We start from the raw sequence: 24,314 nt of genomic DNA, 5'->3' as shown, positions 1-24,314 counted from the left end.
CCCCTTCATAATCTTGACCAAGACAAATAGAAATGTGATTTTAACAATGGTAGGAAGTGAAACAGCCTAACCTTTCTGCATTTAGCCTGGAAGCTTTTTCAGAGTAGAGACTGTCTCTCATATATGTTTACACCGTGTGGGGCACAAGCAAGGCTCATATTTAATCCAGACCTTTTGAGCCCATATCACAATATAAATATTTCCAAATAGTAATTCTTACAGGAACAAACCTTTGTTTGTGCTGCTGTTCAGAAGCGGTCCCCAGACGTGCTCCTCCTTTGGGATTCCTTCCCAGCTGGCCACTTCACTGTCATCTGCTACTTGATTGCCTTTAATGCAACAGATTTACATGGAAGGAACCCTGCAGTAAGATCATGGAAAATTTTAAAATGCCCAGTTTCACTCGCAAATGGTGCACTACTGTATAAGTTGCTTCACTCAAGTGCTACTGGGAACAACTTGTGTTCAGCTAGCTCCCTTTTACAGTGTCATTTGAACTTGTGTGGCTTTCCTTAAATTATGCTACACATGATCCTCATTTTATAATTTTCACAAAAGATTAAGAGTGTATTATTTCTCCTAAAATCCTCAGGAACAACTTAGCACTTCCATCTTCTGCATCTCTCCATGACAGAGCCATGCAGAATGTTTCCAGTGATTGCTTCTTGCAGTTACACCTGGTATGTCTACGATGAAGCATTTAGGAGAGAAACTTCAGAAGTACTATTTTGTTTCTATCTCTATATATCTGCAGATTATTAAACTAATGAATATCATAACATGTATGCAATAACAACAACAAGTCAAAGCCCTAAAGCCTCTTTAGATTAGATTAGATTAGATTTGCACTGGGATTTAAGCAGAGAACAGTTGGCTTTGAATCTTGATGGTCCTGTTCTAACATCCCTGGAAAGATGTTTTCCCTCTCTTTCTCCCCTTTGGCCAAATTTATAATAACATCAGAAGCTTCATGATCTTGAAATGACAACTTTTCATGCAAAGGCAAAAAATTCACCAGGTAATACAGCATTCAGTGGATATCAATGATCACCAAAAATTACAGTTTTTACATTGTGAATAGTGAACTTTTCTGGTGATTTATCCACATGAGCTTTTAAATACATTTCTTCTGCATCATTATTTCAATGTATAGGCTTGTCAAGTATTAGACAGACTCCATGTGGTGGAGGCAGGGGAAAAGCTAGACCTGATGAACCTCCAAGGTGTAAACTCTCGCATTTATAATAACGAGGGTAAGTTTCCAGCAGCATTTCATTTTTGTCATTCGTGAAATGTCACAACATGTGAGAGTGCTCCTGTCTGTTTTGCCAGTGTGGTCCTGTGTGTCTTCGGTCTCTTAATTCATGCAAATGCAGTCACTTTCTTGTCCTTTTTTTGCACACACTCCATTTCAGGTGGGTTGCAGGTAGATGCTGCAAGAAGAATCAAGTGTATTTCTCTTATTACTAGCAATATTTATAAGGGAATTTTAGAAGTGCTCTGTATTGCTTAACTTCCCTCTCATGGATCTCATGTGATGGAAGAATGAGGCCAAAATGAGTCCTTTCCAAAATTAATCATCTAATTTAGTATACATATGACATTGTTTCTTCATGTGAGCACTAACTCGTAAAGTTAGACATTAAACAGCAGAATAAAATATGAACCCAGAATTCAAATATACTTGTATAAAAACATACAGGGAAATGGATTCAGAGAAATTTTGGAATTATTCTCTCTTCACTGTTTTTTAAGTTTTCTTCCTGGATATTTCTTAGAAACCAAATACTTATGTAGGATATGCAAAAATAGGACCAGGGGAAAAATATCAAGTTTCTTCATGTATTCAGAATATCAGTCCATGATCTCTGCCATTTTGTCTGATTACTGAGATGGAAAACATTTGCTGCTCGGTCTCCTCAGAGGTGCTGCGTCGGATAAGCTTGCTTTAACAGGCTCCTGAACTGTGATGTAGGGCTTATCCCTGGCCTAATGATTCATTCCTGAAAAATGTTACCTTCATCAACTTTGGACCTGGTTTCCCCAGTGGTTTCTGAAAGGGGCATGGCTTTGCACTCTGGTGAAAACAGTTTTTATCTTGTGATTTAATTATATTTTTTTTAAAGACAGAAGTACTTTACACCTATGACAGCCTTGCTCCAAAGGGCTAGGAAAAAAAGCAGTTTCTTCCTTTAGTTTCTGAAGTTCAGTGGGTTATTTTTTCTTCTTGCTCTCCTTTTGTAAAGGCCCTGCCTATGCAGATCTTCACTTACTGGTCCAGAATGGTTCTTTTCCAACAAGGAGCCTATTAGCAACAGCTCCGCAATGGGGTTTGTTTCCTTTGAATGGCAGGTCACCCTTGTAAACACGGCTTTTTTGTTATCAATTTAATTTGAAATATTCAGGTGGGTCTACATACCAAGTTTCAGAGAGATAACTACTCCAGTATGGGCTAGCAAGTCACTTCTTGCAGCTATCAGAGCTACTCAGCAAATACCAACAGAGAGCTACTCAGCAAGTACCCTAACCAACAGATGCACAGGTATTTTATTTTCTCTCTTTTTAAAAAAAACAAAAAAACCTAAGCGATGAACTTCAGGAGGCAGAGTCTAGTTTGGACTGTACCTAAAAATAAACCCCTAGTCACTGTGGTCTCTGCTAAGAGCAACTATCAAAAACTTCATCACCAACAGTATCAGCTGTGGTCCTGGAAAGGACCTCAGAAGGTAGCATTGCTTGGCTCAAAACAATTCCTCTCCACCACTCTTCTAGTGCAGGTTATCATGTACACGGCCACAAGAATTAACCTAAGAATCCTAAGTCCTGGAACGTTTACCTGCTTGGTGATAACAAGCATACACCACCAGCAACGTTTCCCCATACTTGCTGTTCTGAAATCAGAATTGTGCTAGGCACCAAAAAAAAAAATAAATATATATATATATATATTTTAAATAACTAATGGCTTCATCACTTCAGCTAAATTCATTATAGCTTTGAGAACTAATACGCCATGTATCTGGTCTGTGTGTTTCTAACTGCAAGTATTAATGTCCTGCTTCCCCTAGTGTATCTTGGTAGTCCTGTTCTGGACAAACAGGTCTTTCTATAGCAAAGACTGAGGACAAAGTTGTTTAAATAATGCTTGTAACTCTCCTCAAGATTTCAAAACGTTCTGAAAGCATTGACTGAAGTTTTATGTCACCTCTATCAGATAACATTATCCATATCCTAAAACAGGGGCATTCTGAAGCCAAGACGCTTGCTTTTGTGTAGAAAGCATACTCAATAATACAGCCCAAATGCACATATTCCTAACTTTGTACTTTATTCATGGGGCAACACTTTGGTCACTCATCTGTTTAGCCGTAATCATAATTTTGATCCCACTGCTGGCCCTCCTCTGACCTTCCGAGTAGGCAATGTTCCCATTTCAGAGCACTCTCACTCAAAGCTTCTCTCAGTAAATGCATCATGAAACATGCTGCTACAGCTTTCCTTTCTAAATCCTCAAACAAGCAACAGGCCTTAAAAGCTCACCACCGCACCCCAGGGCAAGCTAATACAGAGGCTTGCAGCAACCTTGTTACTTCACCGTTGCACCACCTCTTACATTCCTTTATTCAAGTCACAGGAGGCTGCCTGGCCTGCTTGCCTCTGCCCTGCTGGACTCGGTTGCAATCGCAATAGCTTCCATTCACTGTCAATTAGCTGAGGTCCCCAGAATTGTAAAGAGGACAAATTAACCCCACTGTCTACAAGATGTTGTAAACACAATATACGATTTTCATTTGCTGCATTCTTTGGGAAGAAAAGTACCTGCTTTATTCTACCTCAGTGACCTGAGCGTGGTGAAAAAAATTTCCCGTAATATAGAAACAGGATGCTTTCAACTAAGTTACACCATTACGGAAAACAAATTTTACCTAAGTCTATGAAAACCTAATAAACAAACACCGAAACAAGTCCAGTATCACCAATGATGACCTTTTACTACTCTTTCACTACACAATAGTATAAAGACTGGATTCACGAGACTGATTTTGCAGGAAACCATTAACCGGTATTACAGCTTCAGACTAGAATATGTATTAAACTAGATTTATTTTTTTTAAAAAAAAAAGCTATATAAAAGGACTCACAACTTAGGAAAACCAAACCAACCAAAGCAGGTTAAAACCTTTGACCTGTATCTGCATGACTCATCTGCAACGGAAGTTCAAGAGTTAGCTGTTTCGGACAGTATTAGATAACAAAAAGCATTCTTAAAACACAGGCAACATCCTCTCTCATAATAAAGGAGCAAAACACTCGTATATGCAACATCTGCATCAAATACAAGCAACAGGAGGTTTTAGGTACGTCAGAAGTTGATACTTGGACACCTGATTTCTGTGCAGCGGTTGCGTGCACAAGCGGGAAGGTGAGCACAGTCCAGCTGAAGCCAAAGCCTAGGAGGCTCCATTGCCCTCACCCAGCTTGCCTTTCCCTTTTCCTGCCTTGCTTCCCGGCCTGAAGGCAAAGTCTCTACAATTTCACATCAATAACTACCAGGACCAGACAGAGAACTCGAGTACTTGAGGTCTGACATTGTGATCTGGAGAGTCTGAAATTCAGTTTAAATATTACAAAGATAGGCGTGAAATTTGAAAGGACTTTTGTACAACCAAGTTTGGACCTTGATCAAGGAAGGCTGCTGCCTTGGTCTAAGTAAATAGACGTAAAAGAAGTAAATCTCTAGAACCCCTAGTCTGGCAAAATTAGATTCCAGTGTAAGTTTTATCTAAAAATATGACATGGTTTCAGCACAGCAGAAGTTACCTTGTTCATTGCACTAACGTAATTCTCCTTAAAAAGAACGACAGCAACCCACAAGATAGGAAAATCAGTTTGAAATCACACATTTTAAAGTCACACACATTCCACTTGTGAGGGAATTTGTTGAAATTACAATACTTACTAAAATTACCATTTTCACCGAGGCAACCAATACAATTAAAAAAAAGGTATAAAGTGCTCTCAGTAAGATCAACCCTCTCACCAGTCACTAACACCCACCGCCCTTCATTTTTCTTGTACATAAATAAGGATATTCTGCAATTGCACGGGAGTGACCACTCGGTCCCTCGGGACTGAGGGAGGAGGGATGCTCTTGCACAGTTCTTCGGCAGGAGGAAGCCGTTCAAGACTCCTCTATTTCCACCATTCCAAGCGCCTTCTGATTCTCGCCTTGTAAAAGCGCACAGTGGAAAACTGGTATCATCGAATCTCACCCGACTGCTGGAACCAGAAGAGCAGACCACACAGCTGGTCTCCTTAAGATGTATTTCTGACACGCTCTACTACTGTTAGGACTTGGAAAGGGATTTTAAGTCAAGCCAAGCCACGACAAAGTCCCAGGCCAGAAGCCTGGGTCAGGAGCAATTCTGCACCCCCAGGAACTGGATGTGCTTCAGAAAACGGCACCAGCTGAGCGAGGAAAGCACAGGAAAGTTTGAGGAGAGCTGGCTGGGAAAAATCTGAAAAAGAACTTTGCTAGCGATTATTACCTTCACATGTACACATGCAGTTTGACAAAGAAAAATAAAAAAAGAAAGAAGAAATTCAGACTTCTCTTTAAGAATCCTTGGATTTAAATATATATATATTTATTAAAAAGAGACATTGACTCTATGGCCAAGACATCATGCGTCTCAGAACAGGTTTTTACAGCCATGTTATAAAAACCCCTTAGCAAAGCAGTTATGCACTAGACTTCAAACACATGTACTCCAAGAATGACACTGGTGTGGAGGATCTTGTTTTACATCCATTTATTTTTGTCCCTCAGCAATTATAGCATAGTTTCAATACATTTCTAAAGCTATAGAGAAATACCAGGGCAACTAGAGTACATACAAGCCAAAGTTAAAATGGTAGACAGCTGAATTAAAAAAAGAAAAAAAGAAAAAAATAAAAAACCAACAAAAAGTATGCATTCAGCAGGAAATCTACTATACTTCATTCAGTTTAGGCTTTGTTCTTTAGGGAACAAGGTGCTAACGTGCCATTTTCTCATAAAATGAATCATAATTGCTTCCAAGGAGTTTCTGCTGAAAATTTAGGTGGAAGCAAATAAGTGTAACACTAAACTTTCTCCTATAAACTTAGAAGCAACACTTTCTTGAATCAATTTCCACCCTCCAAATACTCTGCTGCTTTTCTTGCATGAACCCACTGTTTTATTAAGGCATAATATGCCCTGAGCAATATGCTGGAAATTAGCCAAAAAAGCCTAACAATTAAAGGCAAGCACCAAGTGATTATTTTTATAGACAAATTTTGAAATCTGTTTTGTAACTCACCTGTATTTGGGAGTAGCACTTGAGGAAAAAAACAGAAAATATTGCTTTTAATTACTTTGAGAATGGCAGTGTTAATTTCCCCTTTCTCCCTCCAGGCTAAAGTTTTCAAGCTACTCATCTAGGTACCTAAGTAGGACCAGCATACCATGGCATTTAAATGGGACATCTGTTCAAAAGCTTAATTTTTAAGCAACTCAGCACAAAAATTTCAGCGCCCCACCCTAAGCAATTCAAATTAAATCTTATTTTCCTCAAGAGGCAAGATACCTCTTGGTGTTAATATGCTGGATACCTCCAGTCTTTAAAGCAAGATGGAGCCTGGACAGGAGAATCATACACTGTACATGCTCAGACTGCCTTCCAGTCTTCTTTTTAAAGCCAGATAAAGCCTATCATAAAATTACCTGGTGCACTGCCCAATTTCTCTTAAGACGCACAGTATTACAGAATCCAGGATCTAGGAAGGTAGTTCTCAAAGCTAGTGCTAACAGCACACATGACTCTCTATACAAATTTAGGCAATACCGGCTAGTCCCTTTAAGCTACCAGAGTATCCATAAAAGAAAGACAACCAAATTATACATTTTATTCACATTTATTTTTCGCTTTTAGTGTGCTCACAGAAAATTAGAACACCTTAAGCAGGAGTTTAATAGCAATTTTTGTAAGCAAAGTTACATTCCATCTCTAAGTCAAATTGGTCAAAGCTTCTCCAGTATTTACAAAAACATGATAGACAAGATGCTACACAAAAAAACCATTGCATCTGAAGAGTTTTCCTTTATTTTCAAAGACAACTGGAAAAGAAAGCATTGTTTGCTGTAATCAAAAACATACCACAGTATAAACAGTAACCATTCCACTTATCACAGCTTGGTTGAGTTTAAAATTTGTGTTTAAAAGGTCCAAGATGACTGCAGTTTTACAAAAATGGGCAGGGTGGAAAGAGTTGCAAACTTCATGTGCTTCTGGATATCAAGATTTGTTTGTTTTTTTTATACAATAGTCACAGTTAAAAACACCCTGCTGGTAATACATAATTACACTTTATTAAGGTCATAAACCAGCAATAAACAATAAAGCCTATACAACTTGTATTTCTACTTAATCACTGACTGATACAGCTAACATGAGATAAGTGAAAAGTTCCTATGGTTTAAATGAATTCCTAAGACTATGATCTCTTTATCTGGGTATTGATTTTTATTTTTATTTTTTTTTCCTTTTTCCTTTCCTTCTTAATCAAGACTTGTAGTGTTGTAAACCTTATAGAACATCTGCCTCACAAAATACATCGTAATAACTTTCTTTTAAAAAAAAGACTAACCCCTTACATCATTTCTGGCGGGGCGCGCTCCCGGCAAGGGCTGCGCGCCCCGTGTTCCCCACTGCGGCCCCTGTCACTTCATTTGATATCCCTTATTGACCCACCCATCTCCTTCATATATGGGCATGTCCATAGACCGATCGGGAAAAGTTTTATAATATGAAGAGAGCTGCAAAGTACGGAGAAAAAAAAAAAAACAAAACCAAACCAAAATCAAAAAAACAAAACCAAAAAAAACCCGAACCAACCAAAAGAGAACATTAATACTGATGAAAAAAAAAATCAACAAAAAACCAAAATATAGAGGGTGGGACAGGAGGGCGGAGGGGGGCCCCCCTCCGCCCGTTGGAATGGCGGCAACACACAACGATTTGAGATGGGAGCTGCGGGGGGAGAGAAAAAAAAGAAACGGGACATCTTTTAAATCAATCCCTGGTTGTAGACAAGTTCTCCGAGACCAGTACCTGGCACCACTCCAACAAACAAACAGGGGGGAAGAAAAGTCCGTCGGCGAGGGGCGGCTGCGGCGCTTACTCCGCCGACTCGGCGGCGGGTCCCTCCGGACTGCTCTCGGCGGGGGGCTCCTGCCGCGCCGGCGCCGGCTCCTCCGCGGGGGCCGCCTCCTGCTCGCCGCTGCCCGCCTCGCTCGTGGCGGCGCCGGCGCCCGCCGCCGCCTCCCCCTCCGCCTGCTGCTGCTGCTGCGGCGGCTGCTGCTCCTCCGCCGCCGCCTCTTCTCCCGCCGCCTTCTCGGGGGCGGCCTCGTCCGATTTGGCCTCCTGCGAGTCCCCCGCCTCCTCCTTCGCCGCCTCGGCGCTGCCGGCGGCGGCCGCGCAGGCCTCCTCGGCGGCGGCCTTGCCCTCCTCGCTGCCCGCCGCCTCGGGGGCCGCCGCCTCCTCCTTCCCGCCCTCCGCCGCGGCGGCCGCGCCGCCCTCGCCCTCGGCCCCCTCGCCGGCCTCCTTCTTGTTCTTCTTGAAGGAGAAGCCGCTGAGCTTAAAGGACTTCTTGAAGGAAAAGCGCTTCTTTTTTTTTTTCGGGGTCTCGCTGCTGGACGAGGGGGTCGCGCCCTCCTCGGTCTTGGGAGAGGCCTCGCCCTCCGCCGGGGAGGCCGGCTCGGTGCTCTCCGCCTCGGCCGCCTCCTTCTCGGAGGCGGGCTCCGACGAGGCCGCCTCCTCCTTGCCCGTCTCCTCGGCGGGCGCGCTGCCGTTGGCCTGCACCTCCTCCTTGCCCGCCTCCGCCGCCGCGGGGGAGGCGTCGCCGTTCACCTTCACGTGGCCGTTTTCCTGCAAGACAGCGACGAGCGTTACCGGCGGCGCCGACAGGGTGGGGAAACGCTGGGGCGCCGCTGCCCCCCCCGCCCGGCGGCCTATCCTCGCCCGCTTTCAGCCGACGCTGGTTCACACCCCCGGGCCCTCCGCCGCCCGGGCCGGGCCGGGCCTGGCCTGGCCGCGGCGGGCGGGACGGGCGGCGGCCACCAGAGGGCGCCGCGGCTCCACGCAGCGGCAGCGGCGCCGCGCACACCCGCCCCCGGCGCGCCCCGTCCAGCCGCGGCGGCGGCGCGGGGCGGGGAAGGCTAACAAAGCTCGCCCGGCCCCGGCCCCCCCGCCCGTCGCTGCCCCTCTCCGCCCGGGCGGTGCGGCGAGGCGCCCCCGCCCCCCCTCTCCGCGGCATTTGCATCTTTCAGGCGCCCGGAGCGCGGCTGGCTGCCCCGGGCGGCAGCTGCGAGGGCGGCGGGGGGTGCCCGCCCGCAACGCCGCTGCGTGGGGCAACGGGGGCACGGCCAGCCCGGCAGCCGGCTCACGCGTGGGGGGGGGTGTGTGTGTGCGGCAGAAAGCCGTGCCCCGCGGCTGCCGATCCCCCGGCGGAGCCGCCGCGGACCGGGCGGGGGGCACAGCCCCTGCCCGCGCTGCCGCCCCAGGGGGGCTGCCCGCTGCCCGCAGCCCCCGAGCCCCAGCCCGGCGGCCCCGGCCCCCGCCGCTATCGAGCCAGCCTGCTACCGCCGGAGGCGTTCCGCGCTAGTCACCGAGCGTCTTCGGGAGGAGGTTAAGCGGGCAGAAAAGCCAAGCGGTATAAGATCCTTCCGTTTACGAGCCATTGGGACGCTTCACCATAACACACGAGGGATTTAGATTTAAAGGAAAAAAAAAAAAAAAAAAGAAAAAAAATGTGCCCCTTTCTGCCCCCCACGCAGGAAAGATAAAGGAACGAATCATTCACAGCCAAGCCCGTTTAAAAAAAAATAAAGAAATTATTCCTTTGCCTCGAGTTGCAAAGATAAAAGGATTGATCGTATTCTCCATTCAATGTGCCACTGGGGCATCAAAGGAAGAAGAATTAAACAGGATGCGAAAGACAGTCCGTCGAAGTTGGCTTTAAAAAGGGAGTAGGTTTAATATTTTTTTAATTTTATTTTTTTTTTACCTGTCCATTCGCCTTGGATGGAGATGCAGCCACTGCTTCCCCAGGTTTCTCGGCGGAGGCTTCGCCCTTTGCAGCGGTCTTGGAGAACTGGGCACCCATGCTGTCTTATTCAACAAAGAAACTCAACAGATCCAAAAGGAGGGGAAACAAAGAGCGTTGGGTTGGTATAAATACTGGGCGACCAGCAGCAGCAGCAACACACACACACACCAGAGGGGAAAAAAAAAGAGAAGAGAGAACAGAACCGATTATAATGCACTCCTTTTAAAAAATTTAAAGTTGAAGAGATCAAAAAGCAGCAGCACAGGAGGGAGGGGGAAAAAAGGGAGGAAAAAGTCGAGCAAAAAAAAAAAAAGGAGCCCAAGTTTAGTAAAAAGAAGTAATAAAAAATCCCAGATTTGTAGCCGTACTGTAGACAAGGAGAAAATGGAGAAATCTCCCTGGTTGCTAATAAGATGCGGAGTCCAACGCCCAAGTGCACAGATGAATGGGCTTCCCGAGCGGTGACGGCAGCCCTCCGCCCGGCGCCGGCCAATCGCCGCCGCGCCACACAAAGGGGGGCGGGGCCTGGCCGCCCAGCGAACAATGGAGCCGCGATGGCAGCGGTTTGAAATCAGCCCCCGGCCGATAATGAATGTGCCGCTCCGGCGCGGCGCGGGCGGGCGCGGAGAGCTCCGCGCCGGGGAGCGAACAAAACACCCCGATAAAGCGGGGCGGGCGGGCAGGGACAATGGTGCGAGGGGCGTGCGGGTGGGTGTGAGTGCGAGTGCGAGTGTGAGTCCGAACCGGCCCCGCCGCCCGCCCCCACCCGCCGCCGCCGTGAGAGAGCAACAGATAGTGTGTGCGAGCCCGGGGCGGGGGGAGAGGGGAAGGAGGGGATTTGCTGCTGCCTTTTTTTTTTCTTTGGTGGTGCTTTTTTCCCCCCCTTTTCTTCCCTGGGTTTAATTGGTCGCGATTGTTAAATCGCCCCCAATTTGGAAGGTATTTGAACCACGTAGATCGGGTTTCGCCAAACGAGATCACGAGTCGAAATTAGTAGGTCTGTAGGCCAGATGTTGCAAATGCTAAAGCAGCGGCGGCTGGAGCCGCTGCCGAAGCAGAAACGGACCCCTCCCCCATTCGATATTGGCTTGGAATAAAATATTTTGCGATTATCCTACGGCTGTAATTTAATTCTGCTGTCTGATTATTCCTGATTTGTGATTTTAAAGTATGTTCTGAGGCGGTGACCCATTTCGAGATTACGTTTCCATGCACCCCAGTAGTGGGCGAAGCGACATTATCGGGGAAACATCGGCGCTTTCCCAAACCCCAGCCCCGACTGTGTATTTACGTTGAATTTAAACCCTCGAATAAGATGTAACCCGAAACTAATGCATGCGAATTAACGGTGATCTGGAGCGCTTAGCAGCGATGGGGTGGGGGAAATAGCACGGATCCGATGGATTTCCTTTGGGGGCGTGGGGGTGTGCGGGCAGCCGGCCGCCTCCCTCCGCCGTGCGATGCGGGGAACACTGGCCTAGACCCCCCTCCCACCGACCCCCGACACCCCCATCCCCTTTTAAGGAGCAGAAACGAGCGTCAGAACGATCGTTTCCCAAGCTCGGGTAATCTCCAAACGCCTCTTGTTTATAAACAAGAATGTTAAAATTGCTGCGATAATGAAGGGCTGCGGAGCGGGCAGGCTCGGCCCCGCCGCCCGCCTCTCTCTCCCCGCGGATTACGCGGGGCCAGTGGGCTTTGTGCAGCCGCCGTTCCGTAACCCCGGCGAGGGCGCCGGTTATCTTCAACCGGCCGAGGGAGTATTTCCTTTCCTGGGGGCAAAAGGGCCCTTCGGTTGGGTTTTTGGTTTTGTGGGTGGGTTGTTGCTGTTGAGTGGTTTGTTTTGGTTTGGTTTTTTTTTGGGGGGGGGGGGGGAGGGGGGGCGATGGAGCCTCTCCCTCCCTCCCTCTCTCCCTCCCGCCGCATGTCACACACAGCTCCGCCGCCGCTGCCCGCCGCTCCCTTTGTCTCGGCCGCCACCGCCCGCCCCGCCGAGCCCGGCGCAGCGGCCCCCGCTCCCCCGCGGGGCTGCCCGCCCCCCCGCCCGCAGCCGCGCACCCCGCGCCGGCAACACCCGCGTCCCCCGGGCCCGGCGCGGGGGGCGGCCTCTGGCCCCGCCGGCGTGAACGCCCCCGGCGGGGCGGGGGTGCCGCCGCCGCGCCCCGGTCTCTCGCGGCGGGGCCGCGCCGCCGGGCGGTTTCCCTGGCGACGGCTGGGGGGCGGCGGGGGCTCCGCGGCGGGGCCGGGAGCGGGGCGGGGGCGGCCCTGCCCGCCCCGGCGTCACCTGCGGCCGCCGGGCCCGCTGCTGCGGAGCTGGGCTGGGCTCGGCGGGGCCGGGTGGGGCCGGGGGCGCCGCGGCGGCCGCTCCCGGCGGCCGCGGGGGCGGGAGCCGCTCCCCGGGGGTCTCTCGCCCGCCGCCCCCCCGGCGTGCGCGGGGAGTGGTGTACGGCGGCGGGCACCGGCGGCAGAAGGGGATGGAGCGCTGCGGGGAGCGGGCTCACCTTGCGGCGTGACGGCGGCGCGACCGCGGGGCGCGGGCACCGGACAGCGTCCTCCGTGATCCTCCGCCGCTTCCCGAGGGGACTCCACGCGCAGGGCTTTCTCTGCTCCTTTTAATCTGGATATTAAGCAGATCGTGATTTCGTTGGTGGTGGTTTTGGGGTGTTGTGTTGTGGTTTGCTTTTACACTGCTTGATGTGACCGATCACCTGAGAAGACCTCCTGGAAGACCGTGACAGGACTTCACAATCAGTACCAAACCCATCTGGGCACCTTGCACGGGTATATGCAATTTCACCTGCACAGGCGTATGCAGGTTTGCTTTCCACCGTAGCTACGTCTGCATTTCAGAGTAGTGTCACTGACAAATTTCACAGACCAACTGTGGGAGTTCTGACGGTGTATGCTTTGCATTATGATTTTGATGTTTTTCAACCAGTTCAATGTTTTGCAACTTTAAAAGAAAAAGCCTTGACTGATGTTATTCTAGACGCTTGGTTCCACGAGTTATTCTGGAGAGTCTCTGGACAAGCAGGAAATCTGGAATATGTGTACGCTGCCTCTGCCATTCGCAGTGCACTACAACCTGGACAACTACCTCTGCTTCTAAACCAAGCCGTTGAACGTGAGGTGCAAATACAAGATTTAACCCCTTACTGACCTCTTGAGCCCACCAGGCTGCTCCTTGTCACACCACACCTTCAAGCACCAAGCAAACAGATATGCTGGAGGGGAGATTCCTCATTCTTAAACTTGCACTTTATTCAAGTTCCCGATCTTTTCATCTCCTTCCAAGGGGGAAAAAAGAAAAAGAGAAAAAAAAAACCCAACCCAAACCAATCCCTCATTGGTGTATTGCAGCAGGGCTAATCAGATATGAATGTGAAAATACCAATTTTCTACAATGTCTTCCACACAAAAAGTTGGTGCAGCATTTCTTATCCAGGAATGAGGATGTACCAGTGTAAAGGTGCTTGTGTATAAGCTGTTGGAGATTTGGTGTCTGAAAAAAAGTGGTACCGTTGTTAAGTGCATTTGTGTTAGGTCTTTTACCACAATTACTGTGTCAGCAAAAAATCGTATCCTCCCATGTGGCATGGGTGACAATATTTTGAAGAACATACAGCCATGACTAAGAGACAGCTCTGAGGAGCACAAAATGGGCAAGAAGAGACAGGGCTGGGGAGCTGTTCTCAGGGGGGGCGGCAGGATTCACCTCCTCTAGCTCTGCCAAAGGTTGAGTCCCGCCACAGCTGATTTCCTGATCCCTAATTGTGTGTTGCACCCCCTAGATGAAATTGTCTTTTTGCAGTACTTCCAAAATGTGACTCCTCTCAGCACGTTTTGCCTGAGATTATTTTCATCTTCTGCCTTTTGGGAAGGTGAAAGACCAAGGTGCGGGCTGATGAAATGGTTTGTACAGTGCTGCCCAGCAAATCAGTGTCACAGCTGATTCAGAGTTCCTGATGCTTCACTGTGGCTTGCTGATCGTTAATACTGAATCTGTGCCTCACAGCTACAACTTTTATCGGGCATAAACACAAAGCTTTCTGTCAAGCTAGCCAGGTATAAACATGGTATATAGTGCTTATGTCAATAAGGGGAGGGTGGGGAAAAAAAAAAAAAAAAGCTGCCCCAGCAAAGTGTTTGGCCCCATTTGGAACAACAGCTGAATGCAGTGCCATGCTCTGGGTTGTGTGGCTATGGAAATCCTGACCTTACATCAGGTCCTCTGAAACTGCAATTTACCACCCTGTGGAAGGATGGCTTCTGACCCCTGTAACCACTGCCCAACCTGCCATCTCACTAATATCTAGCTTTTAATTCCTGCTCCCCCCCAATACTGTATAAAACATTCCTTTTCAGCCATTACCGAAAGGCAGATCAATGAAATGTTACTTTCATTTGACAGTTCAGGAAAAGGAGAAAACAGCTAAGTAAGAGCTCCCTGCCAGTATGGCAGCTGCTCTCCAGAGTCCTAGGAAAACCCATCAGTGACACTCACCGTCAGCTAAGGTAAAAGCACAATCATGAACACGTTTTAACTCCTGTTAAATTTTGCAACTTTTAGAAACATGTCCCAACCTGCCAAATGTAAACGGGACACAAATATATTTTAACACGTTTGCTGGCAAATGCACTGAAATGCAACACACCCTGTCAACACTGAGAATTTGAAAACATGTTAATTAAAAGTTTTTACTGACACTTTTTTTTTTTTTTAATACACCTTTATCCTCGTCCAGACAAGCCTTTAAAGAAAGTAAATCTAAGAGTGGTTTTGGGAGCTGGAATCCAGTGTTTACAGAAATCCTGGAACAGCCTGTGCTTTCTGGTGTTCCCGTTGTGCCTCTCCCCTGGGCTATCAGAACTCTGAGGAGGCGCTGGGTAGCCCCCTTGTGTCCTGGGGTGCACCGAGACCTTTCCTCTGTGCAGAGAGGGCAGCAAGCAGAACAAAAAATAATAACCAAGGTTTACACTGAGAGATAATGTTCCCTATGTACCAATCTACTCCAAAGCCCTCATTTCTCTTATCCTGGTCATTATGGAGAAAGAGTGTAACATGCATAGGAAAGAAAACATCTTGCTTTCCCAGTAACTCTCAAGCTGGCAAAGTGAGGGGATTTAATTCTTATTTTAATCTGTATATACTTTCTGATAACAAGAGAACAGGACAATATGATCTGAATAATGTTAAAAGTTTCAATTTCTGAACCTGTATTCAGATTTGTGGAATAGTTGCATCTTTTCCTGTTTCTGAGAAATGAGAATTTCGTGATGTCCTAATCACTGCTGAGATTTCTTACTGACACATCACTGCAGTTTCTGCAAGCTTTACTCCAGTTTGGTGCAATGCTATTGAAAGCTTTTAACCTTTATGTCACTCACAACCATTACAAGCCCTTTACTAATATTTGCCAAGCTTTTATTAACTGAATACATTCAACAATGTTTGTTAAATAGGATCCAGGCTGTTTGAATGTCTGGTGTGCTGGGAAACTGAAAACTTAACAGAGCTTACATATTTTGAAAGTATCATACATTCTGTCTTGTACCTAATAAAAAAATATCTGTCAATGAACTAGATAACCAGCCTACAGTAATGAGGCTGGTTACTTCTGGGAGAAAAAAAAAGAAAAGGCCCACAAACTAAAATTACGAATAAGAAAACCTGACCACAAACCCAACCCAAAACAAACAAAAATTCCTTAGATCATACAAAAGCAAAAACACTCCAGTAAAGCTCAAGCCCCTCCCTTAAGAGCAATCACAGCAAGAAACAACTGCCAGGGAAGGTGTGAATATACCACTAAATGACTGATCCCTGTTACATCCTGCTTCTGCTTTAAAGAACTGCATTTCAGCAGCAAAGAAAGGGCATTGGGGCTCCATTGCATTAAGCAGTGCAGGGACAAAACCATGGAGACAGTAGCCCTGCAGTAGGGACTTCTAATTGCTTTACATCCACCAGTTCTGAGGGTAAGTACTTGCTCTGACAGTAGTTCCCCAACAGTTCTACCTGGGTTAAGTCAATGCAGCAGCAGTCCTCTCCTCCCTTCATTCCTGTGCTCTTGCCCTGCAGCTCCACTCCCTCTATTGTGCGTGCCCTGGCTTTCCTCTGACCTCCTGATAAGCCATTTTAGAGACTTAAACCAGCAGAAAACTATTCTCTTTCCCTGCCATCCCTTTTTGAGGGGGGAAGGGTAGTTTCTTGCTGGTTTAGCTTCTGTAACTCTTGGTGTGGCCAGACAAGTAGCAGCGATGACAAGCAGGTGATAACCTGATTTGGCATGAAGTTAAGCTGCAGTTCCAATGACATTTACGTCAACAGCACCGCTGCCTCACACAGTCCCCCTTCTCTGCAACTTTTGCTAGTTTCCATTTTCACCTGCAATTCTGCTGAGAGGAGTGATCTGGGGAAAAAAAGCCCAATAACCAGGTATTCATTAAGATGGCATTGACAGGTGATGCCTCATCAAGTTGTGGTTTTTTTTGAAATATCATGTGTGCTTTAATGATAAGTGCTTTGTGTCATGTGGTTACAGCATTTTTGATGAACAAGTCAGCCCAGCTTTTATGAATTCCAGCAAGATTTGGGGGATTGGGACTTAAATAAGAGTGGAACCATGCACAATTATGTGGAAAAGTGTCACAAGGTGTGAAACGAAACCGATGGCCCCAGCTAAACAGAAAACCATCCTAAAATAGGAAATAGGAAGCATTTGTGCTTGACTCAGAGACTTGGATTCCTTGTTGTTGTGAATTGAAACTGATTTAGGGCTAAATCAAGCAAGGGCTCGGGGTTGTGGAATTAACAACCTCCACGTCGGGTGCCTAGGCTCTCCGTAGGGCTGCGGGGAGAAAGCTGAGTGCAAAGCCTGTAATTTGCCCAGCTGGCAGGTAGAGGCCGGTACACTGAGTCTGGGTTTGATTCTCACTGCCTTAACAAAACCATTGTAGCCACAAGGTGCAAAAGGGTAAGCCAGTGCAAGTTGTTATTACTATTACTATTACTATTACTATTACTATTACTATTACTATTACTATTACTATTACTATTACTATTACTATTACACTCAGCTCAGGAAGACCGTTTGCTTCAGGTAGCTGGAATAAACACTATGTAGTGCATCCCAGTCAACTTGGCAGAAATGTGTGTGACCTGTACTGTCTGTTGTCTGGGCACAAATTTGGTATCAGCAGTCATTTAGTCAGTCCCCAGCCACACAGAAATACATCTGAGATAGGAAATACAAAGCATTTGTGCCTGTCTCAAAAGACTTGGATTCCTTATATTTGGTGGCAGAGAAGTATATCCCTTCGCTCGGGAGCCGGCGCTCTGACCTCTTCCCCGCCGTGAGGTGCTTTAGCCCCTTTGAAAGCTTAAGAGGCAGTCCCCTTTCATCAGGCAGCTCAGTGGCGGGGCTCAGGAAACATGGGTTTAATTCCCACCTAAGAAAATTTGAATCGCTTCATTTACCTCCCCCTGCTTTTCCCATGAGGTTCTAGGGTGAGGGAGTGTGAACACAAATGTTCCCATTTTCACTTGCTGAAGCTGCTCAGCGAACAAAGTAAGAGTAACTCTTTGGCATGGAGAGTTACATAGTAATTGCTCAGAGCGTGGTTCTGCAGCCTAATTGTTTAGCGTGCTTGCCTGGCAGTGGGAGACAGCTTGCCTTGGGTCCTTGCTCCACCGAAAATGCTACCGCTTTCTAGTTCCTAGCTCTCAGAGCAAGCAAGGGCTGGCACCCAGAGCCCAATGTTAGCAGTCTGACCCAGGGACTACAACACACAGTCGTGATCCCTTTTTATCTCTTTCTTCAGCCTTCAAATAATCACTTCTTTGCAAAGTGGAACAAACTGAGCAGAGAGCTGGTACTCCCTGGCATTGTCATGCTGCCACTAGGCAGGTCATCCGCACAGCGTACACTGCGGGTAAGAGAGGGCTGCCTGCCGTGGCCCCTTCCCTACCACGTCACAGGACCTCCTTCACATGCAAGGTAGATCGATGCCCATGTAAGCATCAGTCACTCTGGACAGCACACACGAAGGGACCTCCCCTGTGTCTCTCCGGGGAAGGCCCCTGGGCAGCTTCTCCTGCAGCACTTTAGAAACAGGATGACTGAGGTGGGACACAGTCCACGGGTCAGGCACCTCTGGTGGCACCTCTGGCTTCTCATCACTCCTACTGGGCACCTCTGGTGGCACCTCTAGCCTCTTCTCTCTCCTGTCATTTTGAAAAGCAGTGACAGATAACACGTTCAAGCTGGAGTCCCTGGGTCCAGTCTGATGGATTCAGCAACTGAGTAGTGGTTTTAAATTCTTGGTTTAGGTGATCAAAATGCACATATGCCCTGTTGTAGCTTTAGCTGAAGTTTTTAACCCCTCAACAGAGACAGGTTCATTGATGCTTCATATTAGATATATCAGCCTTTCCATCTTTTTTTTCCTTTTTTTTCTTCTCATCGGCACAGTGAAAGAATGAATCAGACTATTCAGAATATAATTTCAGTGTTATATACCCACCACAATTTTATTTTGGTTTATTACTATGACTAAATATTTTCATATTAAAAAGTGTTTATTCTATGTGTATTTTGTCTTTAGCACCTTGCTTTTCATAGTAACCTGATGCAAGAGAATTAAGTTCACACCCAGTTCTACAGACCCCTAAAAGAGTCCACCTTACTTATACAGCAAGGCCAGTTGCCATCAGTAGTATGGATATGTAGGATGAGAGCCACCAATTTAAGTTTAACAGAATTTAAGTTAAATTAAATTAATTAAGTAATTTAAGGTAACAGAAATTACTGTCTGCACATTGAAGGGGTAGATCCAGCCTCTTCGTGTAAGAAATGGGTAATGAAGTTTTGTTGTTTTTTTTTTAACAGCGAATTTAGAAGTTTACTGTGTGAATGTTCCTACAGCCACTTACTCATTCTTGAATACGTAGCAACTGGGACAACTGAGAGGTCACTTTTGTAGCCAATATTGCAAGAAAACACATCTATGAGGCTCTAAGACTGCAGACTGCAAGCCAGTAAATCAAGGGTTGTTAAAACAAATAGGTTAATAATTACAAGTTCAGCTGTTTGATTTAGAATGACACAAATGCGTAATGCAAGAGACAAGGGGGGCTACTGGTGAAATAACTGGTTTAAGGTGGGGGCATCTGTGTCAATATTCCTACCCTGTGGCAGACTGCCTATGTGATCGGGGTAATTCTCTGTATGTGTAACTGCCCAGCAGAACAGGGTGCCGGGCTGGTGCACTAGCCGTAAGTACAGCTTGTTGTGAATGTTGGAAGCAGACATGGAGATAAGCACAGGTGAACTGACTCCACATCTTGGTGAAGATGATTATTCTGCCTTGAACTCTGTATCGGTGTGGCCAAACACACCGGGTACCCGAGCTGCTACCAAGCCACTGTCAAGCAAAGGCAGAAGGAGGGCTTCATGGATGAAACAGAAGCTCCTGACTAAACTCAAACATTTAAAAGAAGCGTGCAAGAAGCAGGTGACCCAGGAACAATGTAGACACAGTGTGCAGGGATGGGGTTAGGAGAGCCAAATCTTACCTGGAGCTGAATCTGTGAGGGATGAGAAAGGCTTCTACATGTACATCAGCAGCAAAGAGAAGACTGGGGAAAGTGTGGGTCCACTGCTGAATGGGGCAGGGGCCCTGGTAACAAAGGACACAGAAGAGGCCAAGCTACTGAATGCCTTTTCATCTCAGTCTTTTCTGGTAACACCAGCCTTCAGGAACATTACGCCTCTGAGACTAAAGGGAAAGTCTGGAGCAAGGAAGACTTGCCCTTGGTGGAGGAGGACCCCACTGAAAAGAACATTTAAGCAAACTCAGTGTATACAAGCCCATGGGATCTGATGGAATGTACCCACAAGAGTTGAGGGAGCTGCCTGATGCCACTGCAAGGATACTGTTGGTTATCTTTGAAAGGCTGTGGTGATCAGGGAAGAATCCTCGGGACTGGAAGGAAGAAAATATCACTCCTATCACCGAGAAGGGCAAGAAGAAGGATCTGGTGAGCTGTAGGCTGGCCAGCATCCCCTCAGTTGCCAAAGAGAGGCTGTGGAGTCACCATCCCTGGAGATCTTCAGAAGTCACCTAGACACAGTCCTGGGAAACTGGCTCTAGGTGACCCTGCTTGAGCAGAGGGGTTGGACCAAATGATCGCCAGAGGGCCCTTCCCACTACAGCCATGCTGTGATTCTGTCTGTGTGATTCGGTGCGTGATACCATTTTTAGTACTGTCTCAGCTACGCCTATACTCACTCCAGTTTCAAGGCATTGCATTTCTGCAACCTTGTGCCTCAGCTAAATGGTTTATGGAACATGGATATTAATACACCCTGTTATATGCCTTGGAAGAATAAAGATGCCGAAGATTGTGAGGTGCTTTCAGTGAATGGGGCATACAAATGCTTTCTGTACACATCTATAGGAAAGAGAAACTTTACAACCTTCTTTCCCCTGTAGAGTACAGATTACATTAAAGTGTGAGAAAAACAATATCTGTAATAATGTTCTTGAAACTAGGTCCTAGGAAGCTGAGAAAATCATAAGTTTAATGTGAACCCCTGCCTTTAGAAGTTCCCATGCCTTCTATGATACTACGTTGGAGTCTATACAGAGTAGATGAAGTTGTGTCTTAGTAATTTTTGTTTATTCCTTTTAAATTATACTTTCTCACACTTTAGTAAGGTCTCCCATTTCCCCCCATGCAGCTATAAAAGGCTGGCTTCGGTCTGTTCAGGCTCAAGGCACGCATGCGGTGTTTTATTGACAAAAGCAGATGGCAATTTCCCCTGCAACCCGTTTCCTTTTCACTTACTGGCATGTGAAACATGGAGAGCATACTGGAGAACACGCTGTCATGCCACGCCAGCCTCAAAGTGCTTGCCTCGCACGGGAGAGCCCAGGACCTGCCTGCCCATGAAGAATCTGAATTACTGGAAACTATTTCACATTTGGCTTAGAGCTATTTTGACAATCTTCAGCTGTATCTTTTATTTCTTCCTTCTTAGCATGTAAATGTCCTTTTTATAGCATCTATTCTTACGGAATTTATAGTTCTCTTTTCTTAAAGCTTCTCATTCACACTTCCTCATTTTTATTTAAGTCAGTCCCTTTTCATCTCCCGGGTGTACCATGCTATGCAAAATGCATACATTGAGGCAGTGAAATCTTGTGTCTTCCTCAAATTATCCCATGATGCTGGCTTCTATTATCCAGATTTTAATCTTCAAAGTGACAATTATGTCCTTTTAGCCTTACTGCCTCTCATGCTTTTGAGAAGCTCTGCAAAATGTATTATTATCTTCCTTCGTATGCTTCCTTAAAACCCTCCTTTGCTACTACACCTACCAGTGCAGAGCAGTGACTGGTTACTCCATTGATTTCTATTTTTTTCCTTGGATTTGTTGGTAGTTATGTGGAATCTGAAATCTCTGTGGGATCAGGCCTGTCTTTGTGGGCTGACATTGCCTTATCAGTTAGCACAAGGACAGAAAAAGTGCAAATTCAGGCCTCTGAGGTGCTTTAATCTCGGCAGTCCCTGGGCAGAGTTCCCCTTTCTGCATCTTACTCAGCATTGCTAGGGAGGATGTGCAGCTCGCTCAGTGTGTGGGCATAAAGCCTGTAAAGAGCTTTGGAGCAACAACTGGTTTGACACAGTGCACACAAGGAACAATTTGTCTTTCATTCTTAGACCCCTGTACATCATGGCACTTTAATTTCTTTTTCTTTATTTCTGTCAGGATTTTTAGATTGCTTTTCATACGGCTATGTTCAGCACTATTTCTTTCAGAGCCATCTCCATTTAAATTTTTCATTCATGTACAAAGAAAGGTTTCTGAAATGGACTAATAAAACATCTGACTCATTTAAATGCTTATAAGCCTAATATTGCATTCACATTACTAAAAAATACTGAAATGTTTTTCTTTGAATAAGAATTTTATGGAACATTTATAGTCATAGGAACTTTTTGTATTCTTAAACACTGTGAAGTTTGTACATACAACAGCATTTGAGATGCAGCCATAGGTGGTCTGGAAAACTCTGAGCAGCAAGCATGAAACACCTCCACACTAGTAAGGGCCGGAAAAATTCAAGCCAAAGGTGATGGGAAAGTCAGAGTTATCACTGGATGTACAGTTGTATTTTCAGTGCCTAAAGAACACAGGTAACATCATGCTTTCTGAAATCCTCTTCCAGGCTCTGCACATTTGCAACAAAGTGACATACAGTTCTACAGGCTGCCATTTCTGTGGTGCTGGCAAACAGAAACTCATGTTCAGGCAGATTCAAAATGGAGCTGTGCCTGGCTTAAGCAGGCAAATTGAGAGCATTCAGTCTACAAAGTTTGTACTCGATGGAAAACACAATCTGAGTCTTCAATGATATTGATACTAAAAATGTCTTGGGGTATACATATATTATAGTGCTATCAAGCTTTTTGAGCAAGGGGTCAGTGGGTTTCTTGGAAGATTCAAATAAGGACAGTTTCTTTCTTCTTTATGAGCTCATCACTCCCCAGGCAGAGCAGAGACCAGTCCTTGAAAGGCTTTTGTATCTCACTTCTCATACCTCATACCCCTCTTACAACGCCTTTATAGAGGGCAGGGCACAGGATGACTCTGGCCTCTGCCCCTCAGGGCACAGGACCCCATTTCCAGCACAAACGCTTCTTCTCCTACTTTCCTGCCCTCCTCTTGTGACCTACAGGTCGACAAGTGACTTTACACATGCAGAAAATCTACCCTGCCTTGGCACTTGCTTGAAGGGAAAAAGGAGCATGGCTGATGGGGGTGAAGAAGGAGCCAGGAGCTGAGGTGGATTTGGCTGGGCCTGGCCAGTGGAGTGGAGGGGCAGGGCCCTCGTGTCCCAGTCACCCAGCTCTGCAGCAGTGTCAGCAAGCTGTCATGTCATTGCCCCTCGGTACCATCGTCAGCAAGCACAGCCATCCTGCCCCTCACCGTGCTACTCATCATCCCAGGAAAGGAAGCTTTCTCTGTTCTGTACCATCAGGTTGCACTTTGAAGCAGATAATTGTATCTCAAAAAGGCATTGTGTAAGATCAGAAGAAGCCAGTCTATCTGAAAGGTTTCAGAGGGGAGGTTTTGGCACCACAGCACCTGAGATTTGGAAAAGTTGTATTATCTAGTTCTTTCTCCTCAGAGACACAAGTTGCATCTAGCTGCCCAGCCAACAGAAGGGCAAAAAGGGGAGGAAGGTTGACCACACCTTTCTCCAAGCTGTGGGTTCCCTTTGTCTTTTTCTGCCAAGACAAGGCAGGAAACACGGTTTATGTTTGCCTGGCTCTTGGTGCAGACTGGTGATACAAGGCTGTGGTCTTCAGCTCATTGCTAGGATCAGAGAATTGCTTGGGGCAGGACATTTCGCTCACTCTGTAGGAAATGCATACCTTGGGGTAGGTTAGGTCCCCTCCTGAGGTGTTTTTAGCAGCACTGTTCAGAAACTCTGGTCAGGGGGATTGCAGCTCACTGTCCTGGTGGACAGCCCTGTGCCCATGAATGGGCGAGCAGGTGCTGTTGGTCGAGATCCCCAAGCTTCAGAACAAAAACCGAGCTTCTTGCAAGCTGCATCTTTGGATATATCATAATGTGTCATAAGGTAGTGAATTGCTTCCCTTCTGATGCCTCAAAACCAGGTACTGGGCAAATCATCCCGCTTCTTTCTCTTCCTCAAACCTGCATGGGTGGCCCCACAGAGATATCGCCAAGTTTGAAAAGGGAATGAAGAAAATGTGGTGGTTTTATTTTTTTTACCTATATTTATTTTCTTTTTGGTTTGAGTTACTTGGAAATCTCTTTATATAAAAATGCTTTGCAATGTTATTTGTTTCCTTGGGCAGAATTTGCCTCCAGCTCCGCAGAAGTGCTGTAAAAATGTGATACTCTCACAGTTGTGTTTGATCAGTTATCAGTGTCTTCAGAAAAGGTAACAAGATAGAAACTAATCGAAGCATTCAGACGCAGTATTTCTTAATTTTAGTTTTAGTAACTGATGATAGGTTGTGGATTCAATTAGATGTGGAGGAAGTCTTCCGAACACAGTGTTTTTTCCCTTAGATTTTGTACTCCAAAACTGAAATCTGTATATACAAGTATATCTACACAAAAAATATATCTGTTATGCAA

At 46.4% G+C, this 24,314-nt stretch overlaps 1 protein-coding gene across 1 annotated transcript; it reads right to left on the bottom strand.

Annotated features, from left to right (window-relative positions):
- Window positions 1-6,923: 6,923 nt before the first annotated feature.
- MARCKS (myristoylated alanine rich protein kinase C substrate) lies at window positions 6,924-10,813 on the bottom strand. The gene is made up of 3 exons (XM_037392697.1): window positions 10,500-10,813; window positions 10,090-10,262; window positions 6,924-8,951 (listed from the first exon to the last, which is right to left on the bottom strand). Exons 2-3 carry the CDS (start codon window positions 10,186-10,188, stop codon window positions 8,202-8,204), a joined length of 849 nt encoding a protein of 282 aa, XP_037248594.1. The 5' UTR covers window positions 10,189-10,262; window positions 10,500-10,813; the 3' UTR covers window positions 6,924-8,201.
- Between the last annotated feature and the right edge of the window lie 13,501 nt (window positions 10,814-24,314).

The sequence above is a fragment of the Falco rusticolus genome, chromosome 6, assembly GCF_015220075.1.
Source record: "Falco rusticolus isolate bFalRus1 chromosome 6, bFalRus1.pri, whole genome shotgun sequence".
Taxonomy (NCBI): Eukaryota; Metazoa; Chordata; class Aves; order Falconiformes; family Falconidae; genus Falco; species Falco rusticolus.
The sequence above is the reverse complement of the archived record's forward strand: the minus strand, read 5'-3'. Positions and strand labels throughout refer to the sequence as shown.

Bases quoted from the DNA above. Each gene is read 5' to 3' on its own strand.
- MARCKS (XM_037392697.1), bottom strand. From the start codon at position 10,188: ATGGGTGCCCAGTTCTCCAAGACCGCTGCAAAGGGCGAAGCCTCCGCC. The intron at 8,952-10,089 runs GTAAAAAAAAAA...GCTGTCTTGCAG, and splicing joins CATCCAAGGCGAATGGACAG to GAAAACGGCCACGTGAAGGT.